Below are 22,827 nucleotides of genomic sequence, written 5' to 3'. Positions count from 1 at the left end.
ATCGACTAAGTTCCTTGTGTTTTATACTATTGACATACATGTATTATCCGCCTATGTGTTGTCTGGGGCTAATATCATGTGGCACTTCGCGCGGATTTGGGTGAGCGCGCGCGGGCTACTTGTTTTTCTCCTGTGGTATATTATATACTTGTGAGACTTGTATAGGAGGGCCGTGAGGTAAGCTTTTTTGTTTTATTCACATGCAGCTAACAATTTTCATGAACATGTATTGCCGTAAGATCTTTTTTCTTTCTTATATGTTACTGACATTATCTACACTATTTTGAATTTTATAATTATATAAACGCAAAACAAATTTTACATGCGCACCATGAATGACTTCTACTGGTAGTCCTTGGCATACTATATATGTAAATACGACTGTATATACTCTACTGTTTGTATATATTGTGTAAAGTGTTGTATATATATATATACTTGGGGATTACCTTTGTCTTTATCTTTCATTATTTTGTGTTCTTTTATTGTGGCACATTTAGGATGTTTTGTTTACTGTGTTGTCTTCTGCCGTTTTTTCAAATTCTCTCATTTATCCTTTCTTCTGTCTTGTAAATTGTGGCATGCATTGCAATATATATAACTATTGAGAGATGCCTGGCAAAACACACTGACAACACCAGTTCATGAAAGGCAAAACTGGCCACTTATCACGCACTTTGAACCCTGCAGTAAACTTTCTCAGTTTACGAATACGAATACGAATACTTTATTATCTCATACAGAGAAATTTCAGTGTGGTGCACATTAAAAGACAAAACAAATAATAAGACAACAGATAAAAATACCATACGAAGCATACTACACTCGCGCACGCATATGTACACTAACAGGAATAGTAACATGATTCCAAATAGGTTAATTGCCGTCAGCTTTAGCTAAAAGTTTACCGCTAAAAACTATCATTATCACAGGACTAGATATGTCATTGAACAATATTTATCACAGGACTAGTCATTCGAGGGTTATCACACTCAGCATAAGGGTGCACATAAAAAAATATAAAAAAAATATTCATCACAGAAATCAGTGCATATGTTCACCGGCACACATACTAGTTTTAATTAACTTAGGCCTATTTAAAAAGCCAATTGACTTTGGAATAAAACTGTTCTTAGTTCTGAGCGTGCGGAATCTGGGAGTGCGGAGGCGACGTCCTGAGGGCAGGACCTCAAAGTGGTGAGCGAGCACATGACTACTATCCTGGATGATGCAGCGGGCCTTTCGCACCACACGTCGTTCATACAGCACAGTCAGTCCTTCCTGTCTCACCCCCACAATCTTACCACATGTGTTCACCACCCGCCCAAGCACATTCTTACTCTTCACACACAGACCTCCATACCAGCAGATGAAAGAGAAAGTGAGAATGGATTCAATGAATGAAGTATAGAATGTTTGGAGGATGCGGCTGTTGATGTTCAGACTTCTGAGCTTTTGTAAGCAGTAGATTCTTGACTGACACTTCTTGTGGATAGCTTTAGTGTTTGAGGAGAAATTTAGTTTGTTGTCAATGACTGTACCGAGATATTTGTATTCAGTCACTCGCTCAACTTTCACACCATCTATGTACACATCTTTTACCCTCTTCGTTATCTCTCAAGAGCGCTGAGCAGCGGCATTCATCGATCCGCATTATCAGACACAGCAAGAGCGGGCCAGGCTAACTGCTATAGACAAACAAAGAGTGGTCTGACCGTATTTCTAGTGCCACTGGGATGGGGAGGGTTGGAGGGAAATGGGGGAGGAAAGGGTAAATAGGCGGGAGGGGAATGGTTCTTGCCAGTTATTTTTAACTGGAGCCAGCCTTGAGCTGACAGTACCTGGAATGGAATACAGTGGCACTGTAAAATATGCCCTAAAACCCCGAACTGGTAAGAGTTAAAGCCAATGATGTGTGCGTGGCCCGTGGGTTTCAAACCTGAAAATAGAACGTAATTCTAACGTGTGGCAGCGATCACTTCAAGGAAACAAGGCGTTGTGATGAGCTGTGCCGTGCGGTGTATGTGTGTCAGATATTGTACAGTGCAGGATGGTTTGTGAGAGACATGGCGCTGTGTTTCACTCAGCGAATATTGCCGCATAACAACCAGACAGCGAATATTGCTGCATAACACCAAAACGAACACAAACTGTACCGCACAAAACCCCGTAGCCAACTAGCTGATCACCAGAGACGGAGACGAGTGAGAACATGAGAGAGAAGGAATTCAATGTTACCTACCCCGTAAACGCGACAAGAACAAGATGAACTGAGTGCCAGTTTATTCAACAAGGTAACAAGCCTTGAGTTTCAGAGGAGGATTAGCTAGCACTGGCACGTCTTGTCTGTTGAAAGCCTGGTGTCGGCAGTGTCTGTGTGTGTTTGTATTCAGTGTGGAGTGAAGTCGTAAAGTGTCAGTATGTGAGAATTTGTCATCAAGGCTAAAAAGCTAAGGCATTCTTTGCTTGGCTGTACGGAATATGATGCTATTGAGCTTCAACTGAACAAGGTAGGTGTGACGGGAAAGACGTGTGTGTGTGTGTGTGTGTGTATACGTGTGTGTGTATGTGTGTGTGTGTATACGTGTGTGTGTGTGTCTGCCCGTAGATATGATCGTGTGTGCGTACATGCGCATGTGTAAGTAGCAAGAGAATACGTCTGGTGTGTGGGTTTCTCGTGTGAAAATGTAAGGTGAGTCTGACTGGGATGTAAGGGGGAACGGAGGGGGGGGGGGGGGGGGGGGTTAGCACAGGTGCTTGAACACTGTATGGAGGAGCCGCAGCAGTGGGTGCGGGAGAGAGGGTCACTGATCGGTGCCGTGCCATGCAGAGTGAAGGCCTACTTGTTTGGGAATTTACTTGCACCGTCCCCGCTTGTGCACTGTACAAACATAATGGAGCGTCTTTGTGCAGACCTGAATCAGAGACATCTATTTATGTCTCTGCCTGATTATACCGCCCGTGACGAGCGTCGGCGTCATTGCCATGTTGTGAAATCTTGTGAATCAAGGGCGGACGCGCGTGGGAGGAGGGGGCTCACTTTTTATGTATATATAATTACTTGCTAACGACACAGACAGACACACAGACATACTGACAGGCAGTCAGACAGAAACAAAGACACGGACACACGCACACAGACCATTACAGATAACTTGATACTTGTTCGGAGGGGGGAGGGGGGGGGGGCAATTGTCATGTATATATATATATGCATTAGGTAACGACACAGACAGACAGAAACAAAGTCACAGACTCACACACACACACACACACACACACACACGCGCGCACACACACACACACACACACACACACACACACACACACACACTCATACTTGAACGTCTCTCCATGTGAGGACCACAACCTCAGACATGTGTTCTGAGGACATTGAGAGAAAACAAGGTTAGCTCATCAAAATCTGTGGGTTTAGATTGAGATGGGTATTGTTATAATTGTTTTGGGTAGATACTTGCGAAAATTCATCAGGTATAGGTTTTATATTAGGATCATTACACCTGACAAACTGCATGAAAAGTGAGGGCTCTGACTGAGGACTCGCCAAGCACATATGGCATAAAGGGAAAGATGTACAAGGCTCTGCTGGGTGTGATGACAAGGCTCTGCAGGGTGTGATGACAAGGCTCTGCAGGGTGTGTATAAGTCAGTAAAGGCATGCGAAAACGGGAAAAAAGGGAAAGGGGAAACGAAGAAAGGGGAAATGATGAAAGGGGAAACAGAGAAGGGGAAACGGAGAAAAGGGAATCGACGAAAGGGGAAACGGAGAATGGGGAAATGATGAAAGGGGAAACGGTGAAAGGGGAAAACAATGAAAGGGGAAATGATGACAGGGAAAACAGAGAAGGGGAAATGGAGAAAGGGTAATCGACGAAAAAGAGGAAACGATGAAAGGGGAATTGACGAAAGGGGAAACGGAGAAAGCGAAGCGATGAAAGGGGAAACGATGAAAGGGGAAACGGAGAAAGGGGAATCGACGTAAGGGGATACGGAGAAAGAGGAAATGATGAAAGGGGAAAAGGGAATTGACAAAAGGGGAAACGATGAAATGGAACACAGAGAAAAGGGAAATGATGAAAGGGGAAACAGAGAAAGGGGAAATGATAAAAGGGAAAACAGAGAAAGGGGAAATAATGAAAGGGGAAACAGAAAAAAGGGAAATGATGAGAGGGGAAACAGAAACACGTCGCGTAAGGCGAAAATACAACATTTAGTCAAGCTGCTGAACTCACAGAATGAAACTGAACGCAATGCAATTTTTCAGCAAGACCGTATACTCGTAGCATCGTCAGTCCACCGCTCGTGGCAAAGGCAGTGAAATTGACAAGAAGAGCGGGGTAGTAGTTGCGCTGAGAAGGATAGCGCACGCTTTTCTGTACCTCTTTTCGTTTTAACTTTCTGAGCGTGTTTTTAATCCAAACATATCATATCTATATGTTTTTGGAATCAGGAACCGACAAGGAATAAGATGAAAATGTTTTTAAATTGATTTCGAAAATTTAATTTTGATCATAATTTTTATATTTTTAATTTTCAGAGCTTGTTTTTAATCCAAATATAACATATTCATATGTTTTTGGAATCAGGAAATGATGAGAAATAAGATGAACGTAAATTTGGATCGTTTTATAATTTTTTTATTTTTTTTTACAATTTTCAGATTTTTAATGACCAAAGTCATTAATAAATTTTTAAGCCACCAAGCTGAAATGCAATACCGAAGTCTGGCATTTGTCGAAGATTGCTTGGCCAAAATTTCAATCAATTTGATTGAAAAAATGAAGGTGTGACAGTGCCGCCTCAACTTTTACAAAAAGCCGGATATGACGTCATCAAAGACATTTATCGAAAAAAAGAATAAAACGTCCGAGGGATATCTTTCCCAGGAACTCTCATGTCAAATTTCATAAAGATAGGTCCAGTAGTTTAGTCTGAATCGCTCTACACACACACACGCACAGACAGACAGACAGACAGACAGACACACACATACACACACATACCTAAAGTGTGGATGGTTACCTAAGAGGCAGCACTGGGTGTAGTGCCTTCCTAGTGCACTTGCACTACAACAGCACTGGGTGCAGTACTCGCTCCGGCATCGAAGAATTTTGCACTAAAAAATGCACAAAATTTGACCTATTTCGTCGCCTATAGAGGACGGAAAGAATGTCATTTTGAACATTGTTATGACATTCTTTCCGTCAAAAAAGTAAATTTAACGGTGTTAAATGAAGCGACCATCCACACAATTAGGTTCCCATCCAGAGTTTAGGTTGCCATCCACGTGTGGATGGTTGCCTTATGGTGATTTAGGCAACCAAACCTGTGGAAACGGGGGTACACACACACACACACACACACACACACACACACACTCACACACCTACACACACACACACACACACACACACACACCACGACCCTCTACGTTAAAACATTTAGTCAAAACTTGACTAAATGTAAAAAGGGAAATGATGAGAGGGGAAACAGAAAACAAGTCGCGTAAGGCGAAAATACAACATTTAGTCAAGCTCAGTCGAACTCACAGAATGAAACTAAACGCATTGCATTTTTTCCGCAAGACCGTACACTCGTAGCATCGTCTGTCCATCGCTCGTGGCAAAAGCAGTGAAATTAACAATCCAGAAAAGCGCGGTAGCGGTTGCGCTGAGGAGGATAGCACGCTTTTCTATATCTCTATTCTTTTTAACCTTCTGAACATGTTTTTAATCCAAACATATCATATCTATATGTTTTTGGAATCAGGAACGGACAAGAAATACGATGAAATTGTTTTTAAATCGATTTTGGACATTTAATTTTAATCATAATTTTTATATTTTTAATTTTCAGACTGAGCTTGTTATTAATCTGAATATAACATATTTATATGTTTTTGGAATCAGAAAATGATGAAGAATAAGATAAACGTAGTTTTGGATCGTTTTATAAAAAAATTATTTTAATTACAATTTTCAGATTTTTAATGACCAAAGTCATTATATAATGTTTAAGCCACCAAGCTGAAATGCAATAGCGAAGTCCGGCCTTCGTCGAAGATTGCTTTACAAAAATTTCAATCAATTTGATTAAAAAATGAGGGGGTGACAGTGCCGCCTCAACTTTTACAAAAAGCTAGATATGACGTCATCAAAGATATTTATCGACAAAATGAAAAAAAATGTCTGGGGATATCATACCCAGGAACTCTCATGTCAAATTTCATAAAGATCGGTCCAGTAGTTTACTTTGAATCGCTCTACACACACACACGCACAGACAGACAGACACACACACACACACACACACACACACACACACACACACACACACATACACACATACACACACATACACCATGACCCTTGTCTCGATTCCCCCTCTATGTTAAAACATTTAGTCAAAACTTGACTAAATGTAAAAAGGAAATGATGAGAGGGGAAATCGATAGAGGGGAAATGATGAGAGGGGAAACAGAAAAAAGGGAAATGATGAAAGGGAAACCAGAGAAAGGGGAAATAATGAAAGGGAAAACAGAAAAAAGGGAAATGATGAAAGGGGAAACGAAGAAAAGGGAAATGATGAACGGGGAAACGAAGAAAAGGAAAATGTTGAAAGGGGAAACGGATAGAGGGACAATAATGAAAGGGGAAACAGAGAAAGGGGAAACGGTCAACCGGAATTTCATACCTGGACAAATTCCGATGTCAACGTACGTCATTCAATCGACGGAATCAGTCCCCCATGGAACATTCGTCTCGGCTTCGTACCGACTCTCTGCCTTTGCTACTAGTCTGACATTGACTCTTTAGGGCTGACATACAGAGACAACAGAAGCAACTTGACCTGCTAGTGTGCATACAAGTGACCCGATTCCGACGTCTCCGACTGAGAACGACTGCTGACCGACGACTGTTGCTATACATATATATCTCTCTCTCTCTCTGTTGTCGAACAAAACAAGTTTCGTCGCTCGATTTGTATCGCTGTGCTCTGTGTCAGGTAAGGACCTTGGCAAGAGGAGAGAGACTGAGCGGCACAAGATGGAGACGTTGTTCATCAACAACTTGCAGAAATTTGTTAATGCCGACAGTCGCAACAACCAAACCAGCACTGCCCCGTGAGTTGATTCTACTGTGTGTGTGTGTGTGTGTGTGTGTGTGTGTGTGCGTGTGTGTGTGTGTTTGTGTTTGTGTGTGTGTGTGGGTGTGTGCGTATGTATCTATAGAATAAAATAGAATAGAATAAAGTTTATTGTCATGAACCAGTAAAGTTATTGACACAACAAACAACAAATAATGCATTATACAATGCTAAAACAATCCGTAACAAATTTGCCAAGACGAACTTGAACTTCGTCTTCTAAAAATAAGTTACTTGGATTTTTGTTAGCATATTTCATATTGATATGTGAAGCATCTTCTTTAAATTCATCCCTTAATTTAACATATTTATTGCATTTATCTAGAAAATGTATTTCATCTTCTATGACATTGCATTCAATACAAAGACGATTTTCTTTAGGGATATTCTGATGTCTTCCACTTTCAATTTATAGACAATGTGTGCTAGTCCTCAATCTGCTTAACATCTTTCTGTGTTTATTATTCTTAATTTGTATTAAGTATGATTGCATTTCGTAAGATTTACTGATCATAGAATAAAACTTAAGTCTGGAATATGTATCTGATTTTTCTTTTGTCCAGTATCTTATATATTCCTCTTGCTGTTTTTTGTCAATGGCAAACTTTAATTTGTGTACATTTAATGTAGATTGGTTATGCCAAACGTGACTAAAACCTAAGTTACAAAGAGATTGTCTAACAAATTGTAGCCATGGCGTTTCTGTCGAATGGTGCAACATTGAGTCATATAATTGATGTATATACGAATCTTGTTTGGAGTCTAGAATATGCGCCCAGAATGCTATTGTTTGTGATAACATTTTTAATCCTAAAGGGAACCTTGCTAATTCACCCAGTACAGGTATCCCCATAGCTTTTCTATGAACTCCAAGAAGGAATCAACAAAATTTGATATAAACAAATTCATTAGGATTTTTGCTAGATAAACATGATCCAAAGAAATGATCAGTATTTGTTTGTTTTATTTTATTATTAAACGTAAACGGATACCAGATTTCAGCGCCATATGTTAATATCGGATTTACAAGTGAATCAAATAAATGTATCATTGTGTCTATTTGCACGTTTTGATTGTTGAAAATTCTGCGGAGGGAATGGGCTGCTTTATTACCTTGTTTACTTAAATGATCTTGAGCTGTATCAAAATTTCCATTCTTGTGGAATATGACCCCTAAATATTTATATTGATCTGTTACTTTGATTACATCAGTTCCACATTTAAATATTGTGTGCATTTTTGGATTTATATGACAAAATACTATAATTTTTGTTTTTTCTATGTTAATTTTCAAACCCCACTGTAGGCAATAGTTATTTAGATAATCTAACTTATTTTGTAATCCTATTTTTGATTTTGAAAGAAGTACTAGATCATCTGCATACAGTAGACACGATATTTTTGTTTTCTGGTTAATGTATGGCGAATCAACGTCAGGCATTCCATCAGTTATATAATTAATGAAAATATTAAAAAGAGTTGGGCTTCATGTATTTCCTTGATGTACTCCTTTTTTAACCAATACATCTGGTGAATATCCACCTTGCATTTGTGTGCATATCTTTGTATTAATATACATGTTTTTGATTATATTGTAGCATTTACCTCTTTTGCCGGTTTTGTATATCTTAAGTAAAAATGCATCATGCCAAACGTTATCAAAAGCGTTTTGAAAATCTACGAAACATCCATATAATCTACCATTTTTAGTATCGATAATATCGTCTACAATTTTCTTCAGAATGAATATTTGATCCATCGTTCGGTATCCTTTTCGAAACCCAGCTTGTTCTTTTATCAAAATATTATTTTTTTCTAAACAGTTGTTGATTCTTGAATTTATGATTTTACAAAACAATTTTCCCAAATTACTACTAAGAGTGATTCCTCTATAGTTACTCGGATTCATTGGATCTCCTTTTTTATGCAATGGTTCACTTATTCCAGTAATTATTACTTATTATTATTGTATGTGTGTGTGTGTGTGTGTGTGTGTGTGTGTGAGTGTGTGTGTGTGTGTGTGTGTGTGTGAGTGTGTGTGTGTGTGTGTGTGTGTGTGTGTGCGAGTGTGTGAATGTGTGTGTGTGTTTGTGTGTGTGTGTGTGTGTGTGTGTGTGTGTTTGGTTTAAACAAAATTTTATTCAGAATTTCTTCGCATGAACACACAGCTAGGACACGCACTCAAGCAAATGCTTGTATCACGTGACCAGAACAATACTAAATTACACACATTTTCGTAATGGTGGGCATAACAACAATAAACCAGAAGAACAAATTGAAAGAATGGGGATGGGGAGCTAAATAGGAACAAAAGAATCTACAGAAGATAAAAAAGAAAAGGGAGGGGCCGGGGAGGGGGAAGCCACAAGGAGAGACTAGGACGAAAGCGCATAGGAAGAGAGCATCAAGTCTAAGACATGCAACATGTAAATTCAAGAAAATGTAAAAAATTGTTATGGAAGGCAGTAATTCGTTAAGATATAAAATACGAGACAAACGATAATAATCATTACTTATACGCTGCTTATGTAATCAAATACGATAACACAGAGAGAGGCAGTGTGGAGGTACACATACGCCTGCCCACTCATAATACACTATCAATGCGTGAACACATCCATCAAATCAGTCGACCAGATTTAACAATAAACGATTGGACAGACTCAAATATCAATATGTTATTACGAACAGAATATTGATCGCTACCTTTTAATAATATTTCCACGCGTCTGAAGTGAACAGGCAACGAATTGATTGTTGTCAGACGAGCATCTGCATACAAAGTGCAGTTTAATAAATAATGTTCGGCTGTTTCATTTGGATCACCGCAAACACACTGTGCGTTATCTTTTAGATGGCGTTTACACAAGCCTGAATTAAGGTTACTAATATTTAAACGCATTCTGCAGTGTTGAACTTCTGTCTGTCGTTTTCCAAAATAATAATAAGCTGGTACACTATGATCAGGACTTTGTAAATAAAGCTTAAACTCGCTTATTGAATTTGTTGTTTTAATCACATCAGGCAAATTATTCCATAAAACTGTGGAGAATGGAATGAAGGATGTTCAGAATATGTCTGTCCTTTTTGTGCTGGTACGAATCTTTCGAATGGTCGTCTTCTGTGGTTGGGATTTAGTGAAGAGGTTAATTAAATATTGTGGACATTTACCATGAACCATTTTGTGAAATAAAATTAATTTATGTCGTTTTCGGCGTTCCTTTAAACTACACAAACCACTTTGATTGTAAATCTTATCATGGCTTGTTCCCCGCACACCGCCATTTATAACACGTAATGCTTCAAGGTGTAATTTTTCAAGTGTTTTTGATAAGACTTCGGTACAATTGTCCCATAACACATCAGCGTAATCGAAATGTGGCTGAATAAAAGATGTATACATTATTTCCAAACTATTTCTGCATAACTTATACTTATAATATCTTAAGCAGTTAATCAACTGAGGAGTCTGGGTAATTATGAGGTCGATACATGTACTTGTGGTGGCTGTTACACGTGTCGGCGTATTCACAAGTTGACAGAGCTGGTGCGCATGTAAAATATTCAAAAAGTTCCGCGATGGAGAGTTCAGGATGTCGACGTTGAAATCGCCCAAAATCACCAATCTCAAAAACTGGTTATTCACTCGCCTTAAATTTTCATCAATCAAATCCCAATAATGAATATTTGCATTGGGTGGGCGATAGAATGAGCCAATCAAAATGCCTTCGTGGCCCAACTTTGTCTCAATCCAGACTGCTTCAAGACCATCAACTTGGAGATCAGGTCGGGGTTTACAGTATAAATAATTCTTAACGTAAATGGCCACGCCTCCATGAGGATCACCTGGACGGTCGAGGCGTACAGGAGGATTAAAATTAGGTATACTTAAAGAGGAATTATAATCTGCAGGTGACAACCATGTCTCAGAAAGTGTCAAAATATCATGCTGCTGAACTTCAGGTTGTAACAAATCAATTTTATTCCTTAAGCTTCTAACGTTAATGTGTACCACAGTGACCTTATTTTCATCTGGGCCTGGATTTTTCTCAACATCACCGGCTAAATAAAGGGATGTCCGGGCGAACAGTTTATCTACATAATTATTCTTAAATGTCTTTATCATAAATATCTCTGCTAACAAGACGTTCAGTTCCACGTTTCTTAGCACAAAGAGAGCTGGCAAAAAATAAGAAAGTACACAACGATAGCGTGACACGGTTGGAACATTTACAGAACAACAGGATCAAAAATGGTAGTACAGTATTTTTACACAAAAATGACAAAGAACCACTGCCCTTCCATAAAAGCACCCAACTCTGGCTCTGTACAAACTTAAACTAAATGACATTTCCTAGCAGAACTGAAAACAGTAGAATAGCCAAGAAAAGGGTGTATGTACATGTCTTTTGGGTGCATCTCGCGCTTCGATGAGAGAGAAAAAGAATGACAGGAGTCGTGGTTGCTAAGACCCCCCGCGGGTTAGGGGGAAGAATTTACCCGATGCTCCCCAGCATGTCGTAAGAGGCGACTAACGGATTCTGTTTCTCTTTTTACCCTTGTTAAGTGTTTCTTTGTATAGAAAAGGGTCAATTTTTGTAAAGATTTTAGTCAAGCAGTATGTAAGAAATGTTAAGTCCTTTGTACTGGAAACTTGCATTCTCCCAGTAAGGTAATACATTGTACTACGTTGCAAGCCCCTGGAGCAAATTTTTGATTAGTGCTTTTGTGAACAAGAAACAATTGACAAGTGGCTCTGTCCCATCTCCCCCCTTTCCCCGTCGCGATATAACCACGCCGTGGATGGTGGCACGCCTAGTTTTTTCCACCGCAGGAACAACACCCAATTCGTTCCCCCGCAAGACGAACAACATGGTAGGTGTCTCCAAATTAATGCCTTAAAATAGTAGATAACCAGACTTTCTAGTATTGAAGTTATATCATACTGTTCGGTACTTTATTTTGCATTGGATCAGCTAGTTGTCTTACCATTTACACTCTCGTGTACTACATAAGAGAAGAAATGTCATCAAGACAAGTCAGAAATACTGTCTCCCACGTTAAAAATGATGAAATAACACAAAGCACGGTCAACAGAAGGGCTTAAATTTTTTTGCTGGTCAAAGTCAAACTACTTGTGGATACTGCTCTTCATTTTTAAGTTTAAGCTTACCTTAGTTTAGACTCACGATCGGTTCAAAGATCAACAGTAAAATTTGACGGGGTAAGATCCCCCGCAGCTTGGTCAAAAATGCGGGGGACCTTATCTGGTGTCTGCGGGGGACCTTACCCACTGAGAATCGAGTACCACAAAATAACGCTAGATTAGAGCAGCTTATCCACGATGCTGGTGCCCAAAAACGCGCATACAAGGCTGCAAGGTATCAAAGATTAAACTGTGAGTATTAAAATAGTGCTTTAAATGGTAGTTCTAGGTTAATTTGTACGAAATTGAGACCTCTCTGTATAATTTTCACGGACTTCGGCAGAAAATCGAACGCCACTGTTCACGAGTACACAACAAGACATAAATTACATATTATACATATAGCCTAGGCAATTCTGCTTTAGAATATCTATACTTAATAATGTGATTTGCCACAACGTACCTTCACAGGGCAATTCCTTTGCGAGATAACAATTTTGCTTCCGCGTGCGGGGGAACGAATTGGGTGTTGTTCCTGCGGTGGACAAAACTAGGCGTGCCACCATCCACGGCGTGATAACCTTCGTGGTTGAAAACGACGTTAAACACCAAATAAAGAAAGACAGTGGTTGCTAAGGGGAGGTATGAAACAAACAAAAAGTCGAAACATATGTACAGAGTTAGCTTTGAAGAGCTGGTTTCTATGAGGAATCGAAAGGGTGGCTCTGTAAGTAAAGTACTTGTCATCGAGTGTATCTGTTTGTTTTTTTCCAAGGTAGAGGGAATTAAACTTGTGTCGCAACAGACAGGGAGAAACAGCTGAGCTTTACAATATTTCGTATTAGAGAGCCAACAAGATGCAGCGTTCAGTGGTAATTCCAGCGTCGCGGACGACGCTGGTATCTGCGGTCGGGAAGACTTTCCACGAATTTGCCTGCAGGGCGCCGCCATGTTTTCTGTGCTCGACTGCGAGCAGACCACAGGCACATTACACCCAAAATTCTTGTAGGCATACACAGACGCAACATAGCATATACAGACAATAACACCCACAACACTTCAACTGCATATGAAAGGAATAAACATAAATCCGCAAATCAGTCGCGCACAATACACCAGAAAGAAAAACAAGGAGTACCAAAGCGGCGTGCAGAAACTAAACTGACTCGGAGACTGAGAAGAAACATTTATCACACGATGTGGATAGCAAACATTAAAATAAAACAGATAAGTCAAGCAAAAAATAAACACAAATATCGAAAACACAATAAACAAAGGTAAAGAAAACAAAAAGAGATGCTTGCCGACAGTCAGTGTGTGTGTGCGTGGTTTGCCGTGTGCGTCAGCGGGGTGTGTGTGTGTGTGTGTGTGTGTGTGTGTGTGTGTGTGCGTGCGCGTGCATGCGTGCGTAGGCTACGTTCTTGCGTGTGTGCGTTCGAATGAGAAAGAAGAGAGAGAGAGGATTGAACAATGAGGTCACGTTCTCTGTCACATGAATACATATACACACACTGAAGGCTACTTCGGACACGAACACTTGCCAACAACTGTGGTTGGACATGCTTTTGAAATGTAATATTTTTTTGACATGATTTCTGGACATACGAATCCCGCTGTGTTGCCTACTGATGTTGCGAATGATGAAGGTTTTGAGTTGACTGACCTTGAGGAGGGATTGCATCAGGCGTTTATCGTCTCAAATTATATCCTTGCTACTTTTCAGGAGTCAACTATTGCCATTCATGGTAACTTGGATAGTCAATGTTTTTATTTGTTTGATTCCCATCAAAGAAACAGAAATGGTAACCATTCTTCAAATGGCGCTGCAGTTTTGATGTCATCAAGTTAATTCCTTTGCAGAATTGATTGATTTTCTCAAAAGCCATTATCAATGTGTTTATCAATTAACACCTGTTCATTTCTGTCCAACTGCAATGCAAACTCAATGTGGAGGAAACAAGGATTCATTACAAACAAGTCATCCCTGTACATCAACAGATTTATGTACCTCAATCAATACTGCTAGTATGAGTGACAGGAATCTAAAAGAAAAAACAACCAAACGCAAATGTACTACTAATAATAATAATAATAATAAGAACATTTATATAGCGCTAAATCAAAAACTTTCGTTAAAAAGGCTTGCTCTAAGCGCTACTACTTCTACGACTCGTTTGAATGTTTGAATGTAAAACAGAAATGTAACACTATCTGTGACAATGACGGTTCTACGACTCGTTTGAAGGACAGTATAGATCGAACCTTAACCCACAACTACGACAATTTGTGTCAGACTTTTTTGAACAGGAAAATATGCCTCTGTTCAACAGTAACCAAAACATGGAAGATGTTTTTGAAACTTTACAGAAATGTAACACTAGCCTATCTGTGACAATGTTGCTTTTGAATTGAACCCACATTTGTTGAACAGGAGAGAATGTTCCTGTTCAACAGTGCCCAAAACACTGAATCTGACGTTTTTGAATCTTTTCTGTCATCTAACTGAATCTGACGTTTTTGAATCTTTTCTGTCATCTAACCCAATTGCTCATGACTTCATCAATCTTGAACATGCCTACTTTTCAAAGAAAGACAGACAAAAGCGAAATCTGCATGTTAGCCATCTGCCTGAAATGGTCAATGCACTTTTGTAAAATTGTCACAGCTGTAATGCACTTTTGTGAAATGGTCAGTGCTGTTGTGCACTTATGCAAAACTTGGTGCTGTGCTGTTAACATTTGAACAAAATGCATTTTGTTCAAATGTTTAGTGCAACTTGCTACTATATAATCGCTGTATGCGCTTTGTGGTAATAATGCACTGTTGTGAAAAGTTTGCGCTAAATGTTGGCACTATGCATCATTGTTGGAGCACCCTCCTGTAGATGCACCATGCTGAAAAATGTACTTATGAATCAAGCATTGACTGAAATAAACAATTTATATATCCAGCACAACATGCAATTCATTAACTTTTGACCCTAACCTTTAACACTTCCCAAAATAAATCTTTGGTGGACATTGCATCGACGCTGTTCATTTTGAATGAACATTTTTCTTGTGATACTCTAAGTACTGTATAAAAAATCAGGGGAATGCATTGTCCGGAGCTAATCATGATTTAGCATGTTAACATGCAATAACGACAGGGTATGTCGGGATACATACACACATCGACTCGAACGCGTCCACTCGCGCGCAGGCACAAGCACTACTAGCATAATATGGTCACCTACGTACTGTGCACTGCGCACTGTCGGTACACACAGTCACACACACAGTTCACATGACGCCAACAGTCTTAGCTACACAGCCACACAGTACACCGGCGCATGGTCGGTACACACAGCTACACACACAGTTCACACTGTTGCCCACAGTCTTAGCCACACAATCACACAGCCGCACACACACACACACACACACACACACACACACACACACACACTTTAACAGAGGGGTTCTGCATTATATAAAGCATAATGCGGGCAATATACAAGGAAGAATGATACATCATGCGGGTCTTTCCAAGAAACACTTTTTGGACAAGGTCTGCCTCTGAGCTAGCTTGTTCGAGCGTTGGCTGCAAAAAAACACAAAAAAAACATCGGCAACAAAAACAAGACAAAACAGGATGGCGTTTCACAGTTCAGATGTCATGCAAATCAATCATAACAAGATTGTTTCCTTCGCTACTATTACTTGAGTTGAGCAATACCGAGTCATAACAACTAGCACAGATGCAAAAAGACAAGGGCCAACGGGTAGGTATTGAATGCGAGAATGTTGCACGGGTCTGCAAAACATGATCCTAAAGCACGTCATTGCATAGACACAGGCACACACAACCAAGCAGACACAGGCACAGACACCGACACACACACTGACACACACACTGACATACACACTGACACACACACTGACACACACACTGACATACACACACACACTGACACACACACTCTACACACACACACACACACACACACACACACACACACACACACACACACGTGGTGTTTGGCCAGGGTTGAAGTGAACATTCACGTTCTTTCACTGAGGTGAGCGTCCTAATTGATGCTGTCTCACACAAGTTCGAGTGTCCGACACAGTGCAGTTCGGGCGTGGTAGAATCCCACGATTTCTGCGAGGTTTAACTATTCGGGTGTCACACGAGGGGGATTCCCACAGGCACATGATGTACAGGACAACAGACATACCATTACGATGTTCCATTACTGCAGCTTGTCCAGCTCTGACTCTGTGGTAATTCTTGAGACGGAATAATTTTTTTTGACGAAAATGTCCCCATCCCAGACCCAAGTGTCCTGGATCCGCTTTTCCCCCTTCAGGCGGCGGGCTCTGGCGTCCCCCTTCAGGCGGCGGGCTCTGGCGCGTTGCCGGGTCAGGTCGTCATTAATGAAGATTCCGCCAGCTGGCCCTGACACAGCCTCTGCCGCCGAACGGGGACGGGATGGAGAGAATCCAAGGCTCGTTGCGGTCTTCTTCTTTAACAGCCGACGTGCTGCCATCAGCGATCTCTTATGACGATAAGACGTAAACTTGACCAGGATCGCTCGCTCTTGCTGGTCGGGCCTACCGACCCGATGGGGCCGGTCGATCATCTCGTCTGTCACCCTCACTCCTATTTCGGCGCTGAGTTTCTTTACGATGTCATCGGTGGATTCGTTTTCCTTCACTTGCCACTGATCCTCACGGAATTCCTTCTAGAGTACTGCTCCAGTGAGTCTACCCTGGCGTGAAGGTCGCCGATCTCCCTGTCCTTCTGGGAAACAGTCTCGCGCAGGATCTTTATATGTGCCATTAGAGGGGCCACAACAGCCTCGGTGAGCAGTTGTATGATCGCTGGGTCAGAAAGGGCTTCGCGGAGTCCTTCCTTCACTGCCCCTGTGTCCATGTTGCTGCAGCCTGGCGATGACGTCTCGATGACGGTGCTGTGCAAGGGATTGTTGGACTCGATGATCGTTGTGTCGTCGAACGCCTGCGTGTGTGTGTGTTTGTGCGCGCGCAGCCAAGCCTTTAACCTTCCGAGAAAAAAGTAATGATTTCCCAACTCTCTATCTCGCTCTCTCTCTATTCCAGATTCTCTCGATTAGTTGTTGTTTTGTGTATTTGTCTTCCCAAGGACAGATTGTAAGAAAAGTCCCAGCCTTAAATCTGTATTCGTGTGAAATAAAGTTCAGTTCAGTTCAGTTCAGTTCAGTTATCTCTCTCTCTCTCTCTCTTCTCTCTCTCTCCCTCTCTCTCTCTCTCTCTCTCTCTCTGTCTCTGTCTCTCTTACTCTCTCACTCTCTCTCTTTCTCTCTAGCTCTCTCTCGCTCTCTCTCTGTCTCTCTCTGTCTCTCTCTTTATCTCTCTCTCTGTCTCTCTCTCTCTCTTACTTACTCTCTCTCTAGCTCTCTCTCTCCGAGTTGTATCAAGGACATATCTCCCGATGCTTTTAACACACATTTTTCCAAAATTGCTGAAAATGTGATTAAAAATGACAAGTCCAAATTAAATGATTTGAAAGTTTTAGAAGAATTTTGCAAATCAAAACAAATTTCATGTCAAGCAAAAATTCCCCTTCTTACAGTACCTGAAGTTTTTCACGCACTTACACACCTCAAGCAAACAGGCACCCGGGGGCTCGATGGGCTTGATGGTAGGATTCTTAAATTGTCAGCCCCCGTAATTTCTGAAACACTTACCTACATTTACAATCTCTGTTTAGACAAAAAATATTTTCCAGTCGCCCTGAAACAGGCTAAAGTCATTCCTCTGTTTAAATCAGGTGACAAAAGAGACCCCTCAAATTATAGGCCAATTTCCATTTTGTCTGTGTTATCAAAACCACTGGAAAAGCATATCAACAAACACATCCTAACACATTTCAACCAAAACAACTTATTCCATCCTAAACAATCAGGATTTAGAGCTAAGCATTCCTGCCACACTGCCTTAATCTCTCTTGTTGATCAGTGGTTGGACAAAATAAACGATAATGAATTCTGTGGTGCCATTTTCGTAGACTTTGCAAAAGCCTTTGACGTAATTGATCACACATTATTGCTTAGAAAATTCGGTTTGTATGGCGTCGGATATGATGCTATCAATCTTGTTAGTTCATTCCTCTCTGACAGACAACAGACAGTTCTTACAAACACTAGAGCATCGAGCATGCAAGCTGTAGATTACGGTGTACCACAATGATCGGTATTAGGACCTCTGCTCTTCTCAATATATGTTAATGACCTCCCCCTTTATATTCAACATTTATGTGAACTTTTTGCAGATGATACCACAATTCACTCCAGTAACAAAAATTTAACTCGCTTATCAGAATCCCTCCAAGGAAGTCTAAACCAGCTGACAGAATGGACTGACCTAAATCACATGTCTCTTAACCCAAAGAAAACCAAATATATGATAATTACAACTAGACAAAAACGACAGAATTTTACCTCAACTGGTCCCGATTTAATGATTGACGGCAATATAGTGGAAAAAGTCGACCATCACAAAGTTCTAGGTGTCCACATCGATAACAACCTGTCTTGGTCAACTCACATTGAACAACTTAGTAAATTAGTGTCAAAGAAAGTGTACCTCTTATCTAGAATTAAACACTTCCTTAATTGTCAAGCCAGGAAGTTATTTTTCACTGCTCATATTCAGTCTCTTATTGATTATGCATCCACTCTATGGGACTCTGCAAGTGATAATTCCCTAAAGCTACTCAGCAGATTACACAAAAGAGCGCTAAAAGTAGTATTACTCAAACAGACTACTCTCACCGACTCAGACTACATCAACATAGGGGTCCTACCTCTGAAGTCAAGAATGAATTACAACAAAGGAATAATGATGCATACAATTATGACAGAAAATGCATCCGAAACCATTTGTTCAAAGTTCTCCTTGAAGAATTCGCACCACTTTATAAAACTAAACACTCCTCTTCCTAGGATAGACCTATTTAAATCAAGTCTTGTTTATTCAGGAAGCAGCCTCTGGAACGCTCTTCCGGACGCCCTGCGGCAATCCACCAACACAGATTCTTTTAGAACCAAATATTCTTTCCATTTAATGAACTCTATGAACAAATAAACTTGATTGGTATGTTTTCTTTGTATACAGTTGTTCATTATCGGAATTATGGTTTATTGTGACAAAATCACGAAGATTTGGCTCTGTAATACATTGTTTTGCTGAGCTAATGTATTGTTGGGTTACTTTCCGTTTATCTTCATTGCTTTACACCCAATTTTGAACACTACCTTATGATCTACAATGCTTCTACATAATGCGCTTCATGTACATAAACTTATATGTTCTACCATTAATGTTTTTATGTAACCTTTTTTTCCCTAGTCATAGTTATAGTAAAATAGTTTAGTCCCTCTTTAGGGCGAGGGCCAGATGCAAAAAAGCATACCTATGCTTATTCTTGTCACCCTCGAAAAATAAAGATTTGTCATTGTCATTGTCATTGTCATTCTCTCACTTTCTCTCTCTCTAGCTCTCTCTCGCTCTCTTAGGATATGGTTTTGTGTGGTTGAATCAAGGTGTTGTTGACGAAAACAAGTTTTTGTATGTTTTGAAAGATAGATTAATTGCATGCAGATGGCAAGACTGGGAGTTTCATATTCAAAATAGTGAAAGATTTTCTGTGTATAGAACATTTTGTACTGTTCCTGAGATCAAACCTTACCTTTTGTTCAATATTGACAGACATTTAAGATTCATGATGATAAGGTTTAGGTTAGGGATCTCTGAAATTGCCGTTCACACTCATCGTTACAAAAAAGTTTATGATGTTAATAATTACATGTGTCCCTTTTGTAAAGATAAACTGGAAAATGAAGTCCATTTTGTTCTTGTCTGTCCATACTTCCATAAATTGAGAGAAAAATTCATCCCAGTGAAATATTACAGGCAACCAAGTGCTTTTCGACTCAGCCTTCTTTTAGCTTCAACACATGAAAAATCTGTACGTGATTTATGTTTATATTTGTATAAAGCATTTAAGATACGAGAAACACTGTTATCGTAATTTTGTATATAGATGTCTGCATTGATGTATCTGTTATCCACTTTTGAGAAAAACATACACTGTTTTGAGTCTACTGAATGTAAAAATGATTCAATGTTTTTGCTTTTGTTCACACCCCTTCACTAGGGGCAATGGCCTATGTGAATAAACCATCCGAATCCGAATCCGAATCTGAATCTCTCTCGCTCTCTCTCTCTCTCTCTCTCTCTCTCTCTCTTTATCTCTCTCTCTGTCTGTCTCTCTCTCTTACTCTCTTTCTCTCACTCTCTCTCTCTCAAACTCTCTCTCTCTCTCTCTCTCTCTCTCTCTCTCTCTCTCTCTCTCTCTCTCTCTCTCTCTCTCTCTCTCCCTTTCTCTTTCTTTTTATCCCTTTCTCTTTCTTTTTTTCCTTTTTCTATATACTTGTTATACTTTCGATATTGTCTCTAGTGTCGGCACTTCAGGCCGACATATTGACTAAATGTTTTAATCACGCTTCTAGCGACTTGCTCTTACCTGTTGTTTCCTGGTTTACCTTCACTGTTGTTACCTGGTTTACCTTGACTGTTGTTACCTGTTGTTACCTGTTGTTACCTGTTGTTTCCTGGTTTACCTTCACTGTTGTTTCCTGGTTTACCTTCACTGTTGTTACCTGGTTTACCTTGACTGTTGTTACCTGGTTTACCTTGACTGTTGTTACCTGGTTTACCTTGACTGTTATGTCTGCAGGTGCACATCGGCCATCGACCATTACAAGTACTATCAGTTTTGTCTCATACCGGCGGTAAGTCGTTATAGTCGTTTTTGTTTCTGTTATTATTTTAGTTAGCAGGTCTAGTTGAGCACGTATTAAGTATCATGTACCCACTACTAGTCATTGTGCATTTTAGTTAATGGACTGATGATGTCATTTGTATGGAGTCGACGCACGTGCGAGGATATGTATGTGTGGGAGGGGGGGGGGGGGCGCGGGAGATGGAAGCTTGCTGTAGCCTATGTTATGTAATGTATATATTGTGTGTGATACGTGGAAATGTGATACTATTTATTTGCATGTATGATACAGGTACAAATGTGATAATTGTAGGCTGAAACAAGTGATTACTGTGTGTGATACATGAAATGTGATATGAATGCTGTTTTTATATGTTATACTCTTACTTTCTCCCAAGCGCAAGACAAATTCTTCTATGAAAATTGAAGCCAATAAAATTTGAGTTGAGTTGAGTTGAGTTGAGTTGTCCGGTCATCGACCATTACAAGTAGGGGAAAGGCTCCTAATATGGACCGGCTCCTAATATGGACCACCTCCTGTTCTGACAAACTAACCGCTAGAGCACTCAAAACAATTTCATTCGCTTTATTCACCCTCTCTGGATGAGTTGCACATGTCAAAACAGTTACAGAAACACAAACCTCAAAACCGTTAGGCTTTTTCGCTTTTTTTCACTTTTGGCAGCGTTCACTCTGATTTTGCCGCCTAAAACAGACTCGTTTCTGTCCACAGCCAAAGCTTTCATAACACAAAAATGGCTATATATGACAGCTAAGGCAGTATTTGTTACATTTTAACAGTGTGTACCCCGAGTTTCTACTGCAAACAAAAAATAATAGCAAAACCTCAAAGTATGTGTGAGTCCCCTAATATGGACCACCTTCAACAAATCGAAGAAAATAAAAACTAAAGGCAATTTTAATTAATTCATTAAGAAGCTTGCTGAAAATAACCTATAACTAGCCCTCGAGATTTAAAAAAAATATAACAAATAGTCTTTTTTTTGTGGAAGTTGATAATTTCACTTATTTTCACTCTGTTTTTGATAAGCTTCTTCAGTTTCCTGGTGTGCTTCAAATAATGCTCTCATCAACCCGAAACAGCTAAATCTAAAGCATATTTGAATTAGTCTGACTTGCACACTAAGTTGTATCATGTTATTTTGAAGTATAGGGGGCTTTTTACAGTGATTCGTGAAGGCCGCTTCACTGGTCCATATTGGGCGCCCAGGCTCCTAATATGGACCATTTGTGATTTTTTCTGTATTTAATTTTCGCTGAAGGTCTATCAAAGCTATTTCACTCTAATTAGGCCTAACTGTTCAACTAAGAGAGAAGGACTACCAACCACAAAATGAAACTTCTTCGCAAGAAAACAAGCTAGTTATCAGCAATAAACAAAAAGTGGTCCATATTAGGGGCCCTTCCCCTACTATCAGTATAGTCTCATACCGGCGGTAAGTCGTTATAGTCCGGTCATCGACCATTACAAGTAATAACAGTTTTTCTCAGACTGGCGGTAAGTTGTTATAGTCCGGCCATCGACCATTACAAGTAATAACAGTTTTTCTCAGACTGGCGGTAAGATGTTATAGTCCGGTCATCGACCATTACAAGTACTATCAGTTTTGTCTCATACCGGCGGTAAGTCGTTATAGTCCGGTCATCGACCATTACAAGTAATAACAGTTTTTCTCAGACTGGCG

General features: G+C 40.0%; 1 protein-coding gene across 1 annotated transcript in view; it reads left to right on the top strand.

Annotated features, from left to right (window-relative positions):
- The first annotated feature begins 1,831 nt into the window (after positions 1 to 1,831).
- The window catches only part of LOC138983553 (receptor for retinol uptake stra6-like), a 61,931-nt gene continuing 40,935 nt past the window's right edge, over positions 1,832 to 22,827 (top strand). Inside the window, exons 1-3 of the mRNA XM_070356823.1 lie at positions 1,832 to 2,510; positions 7,027 to 7,144; positions 21,077 to 21,131. Coding sequence (XP_070212924.1) covers positions 7,068 to 7,144; positions 21,077 to 21,131 — 132 coding nt within the window. The 5' untranslated portion in view covers positions 1,832 to 2,510; positions 7,027 to 7,067. The remainder of the gene's footprint in view (positions 2,511 to 7,026; positions 7,145 to 21,076; positions 21,132 to 22,827) is intronic.

This window comes from Littorina saxatilis, linkage group LG13, assembly GCF_037325665.1.
Source record: "Littorina saxatilis isolate snail1 linkage group LG13, US_GU_Lsax_2.0, whole genome shotgun sequence".
Classification (NCBI taxonomy): Eukaryota; Metazoa; Mollusca; class Gastropoda; order Littorinimorpha; family Littorinidae; genus Littorina; species Littorina saxatilis.
This window is presented reverse-complemented; position numbering and strand designations above follow the sequence as displayed.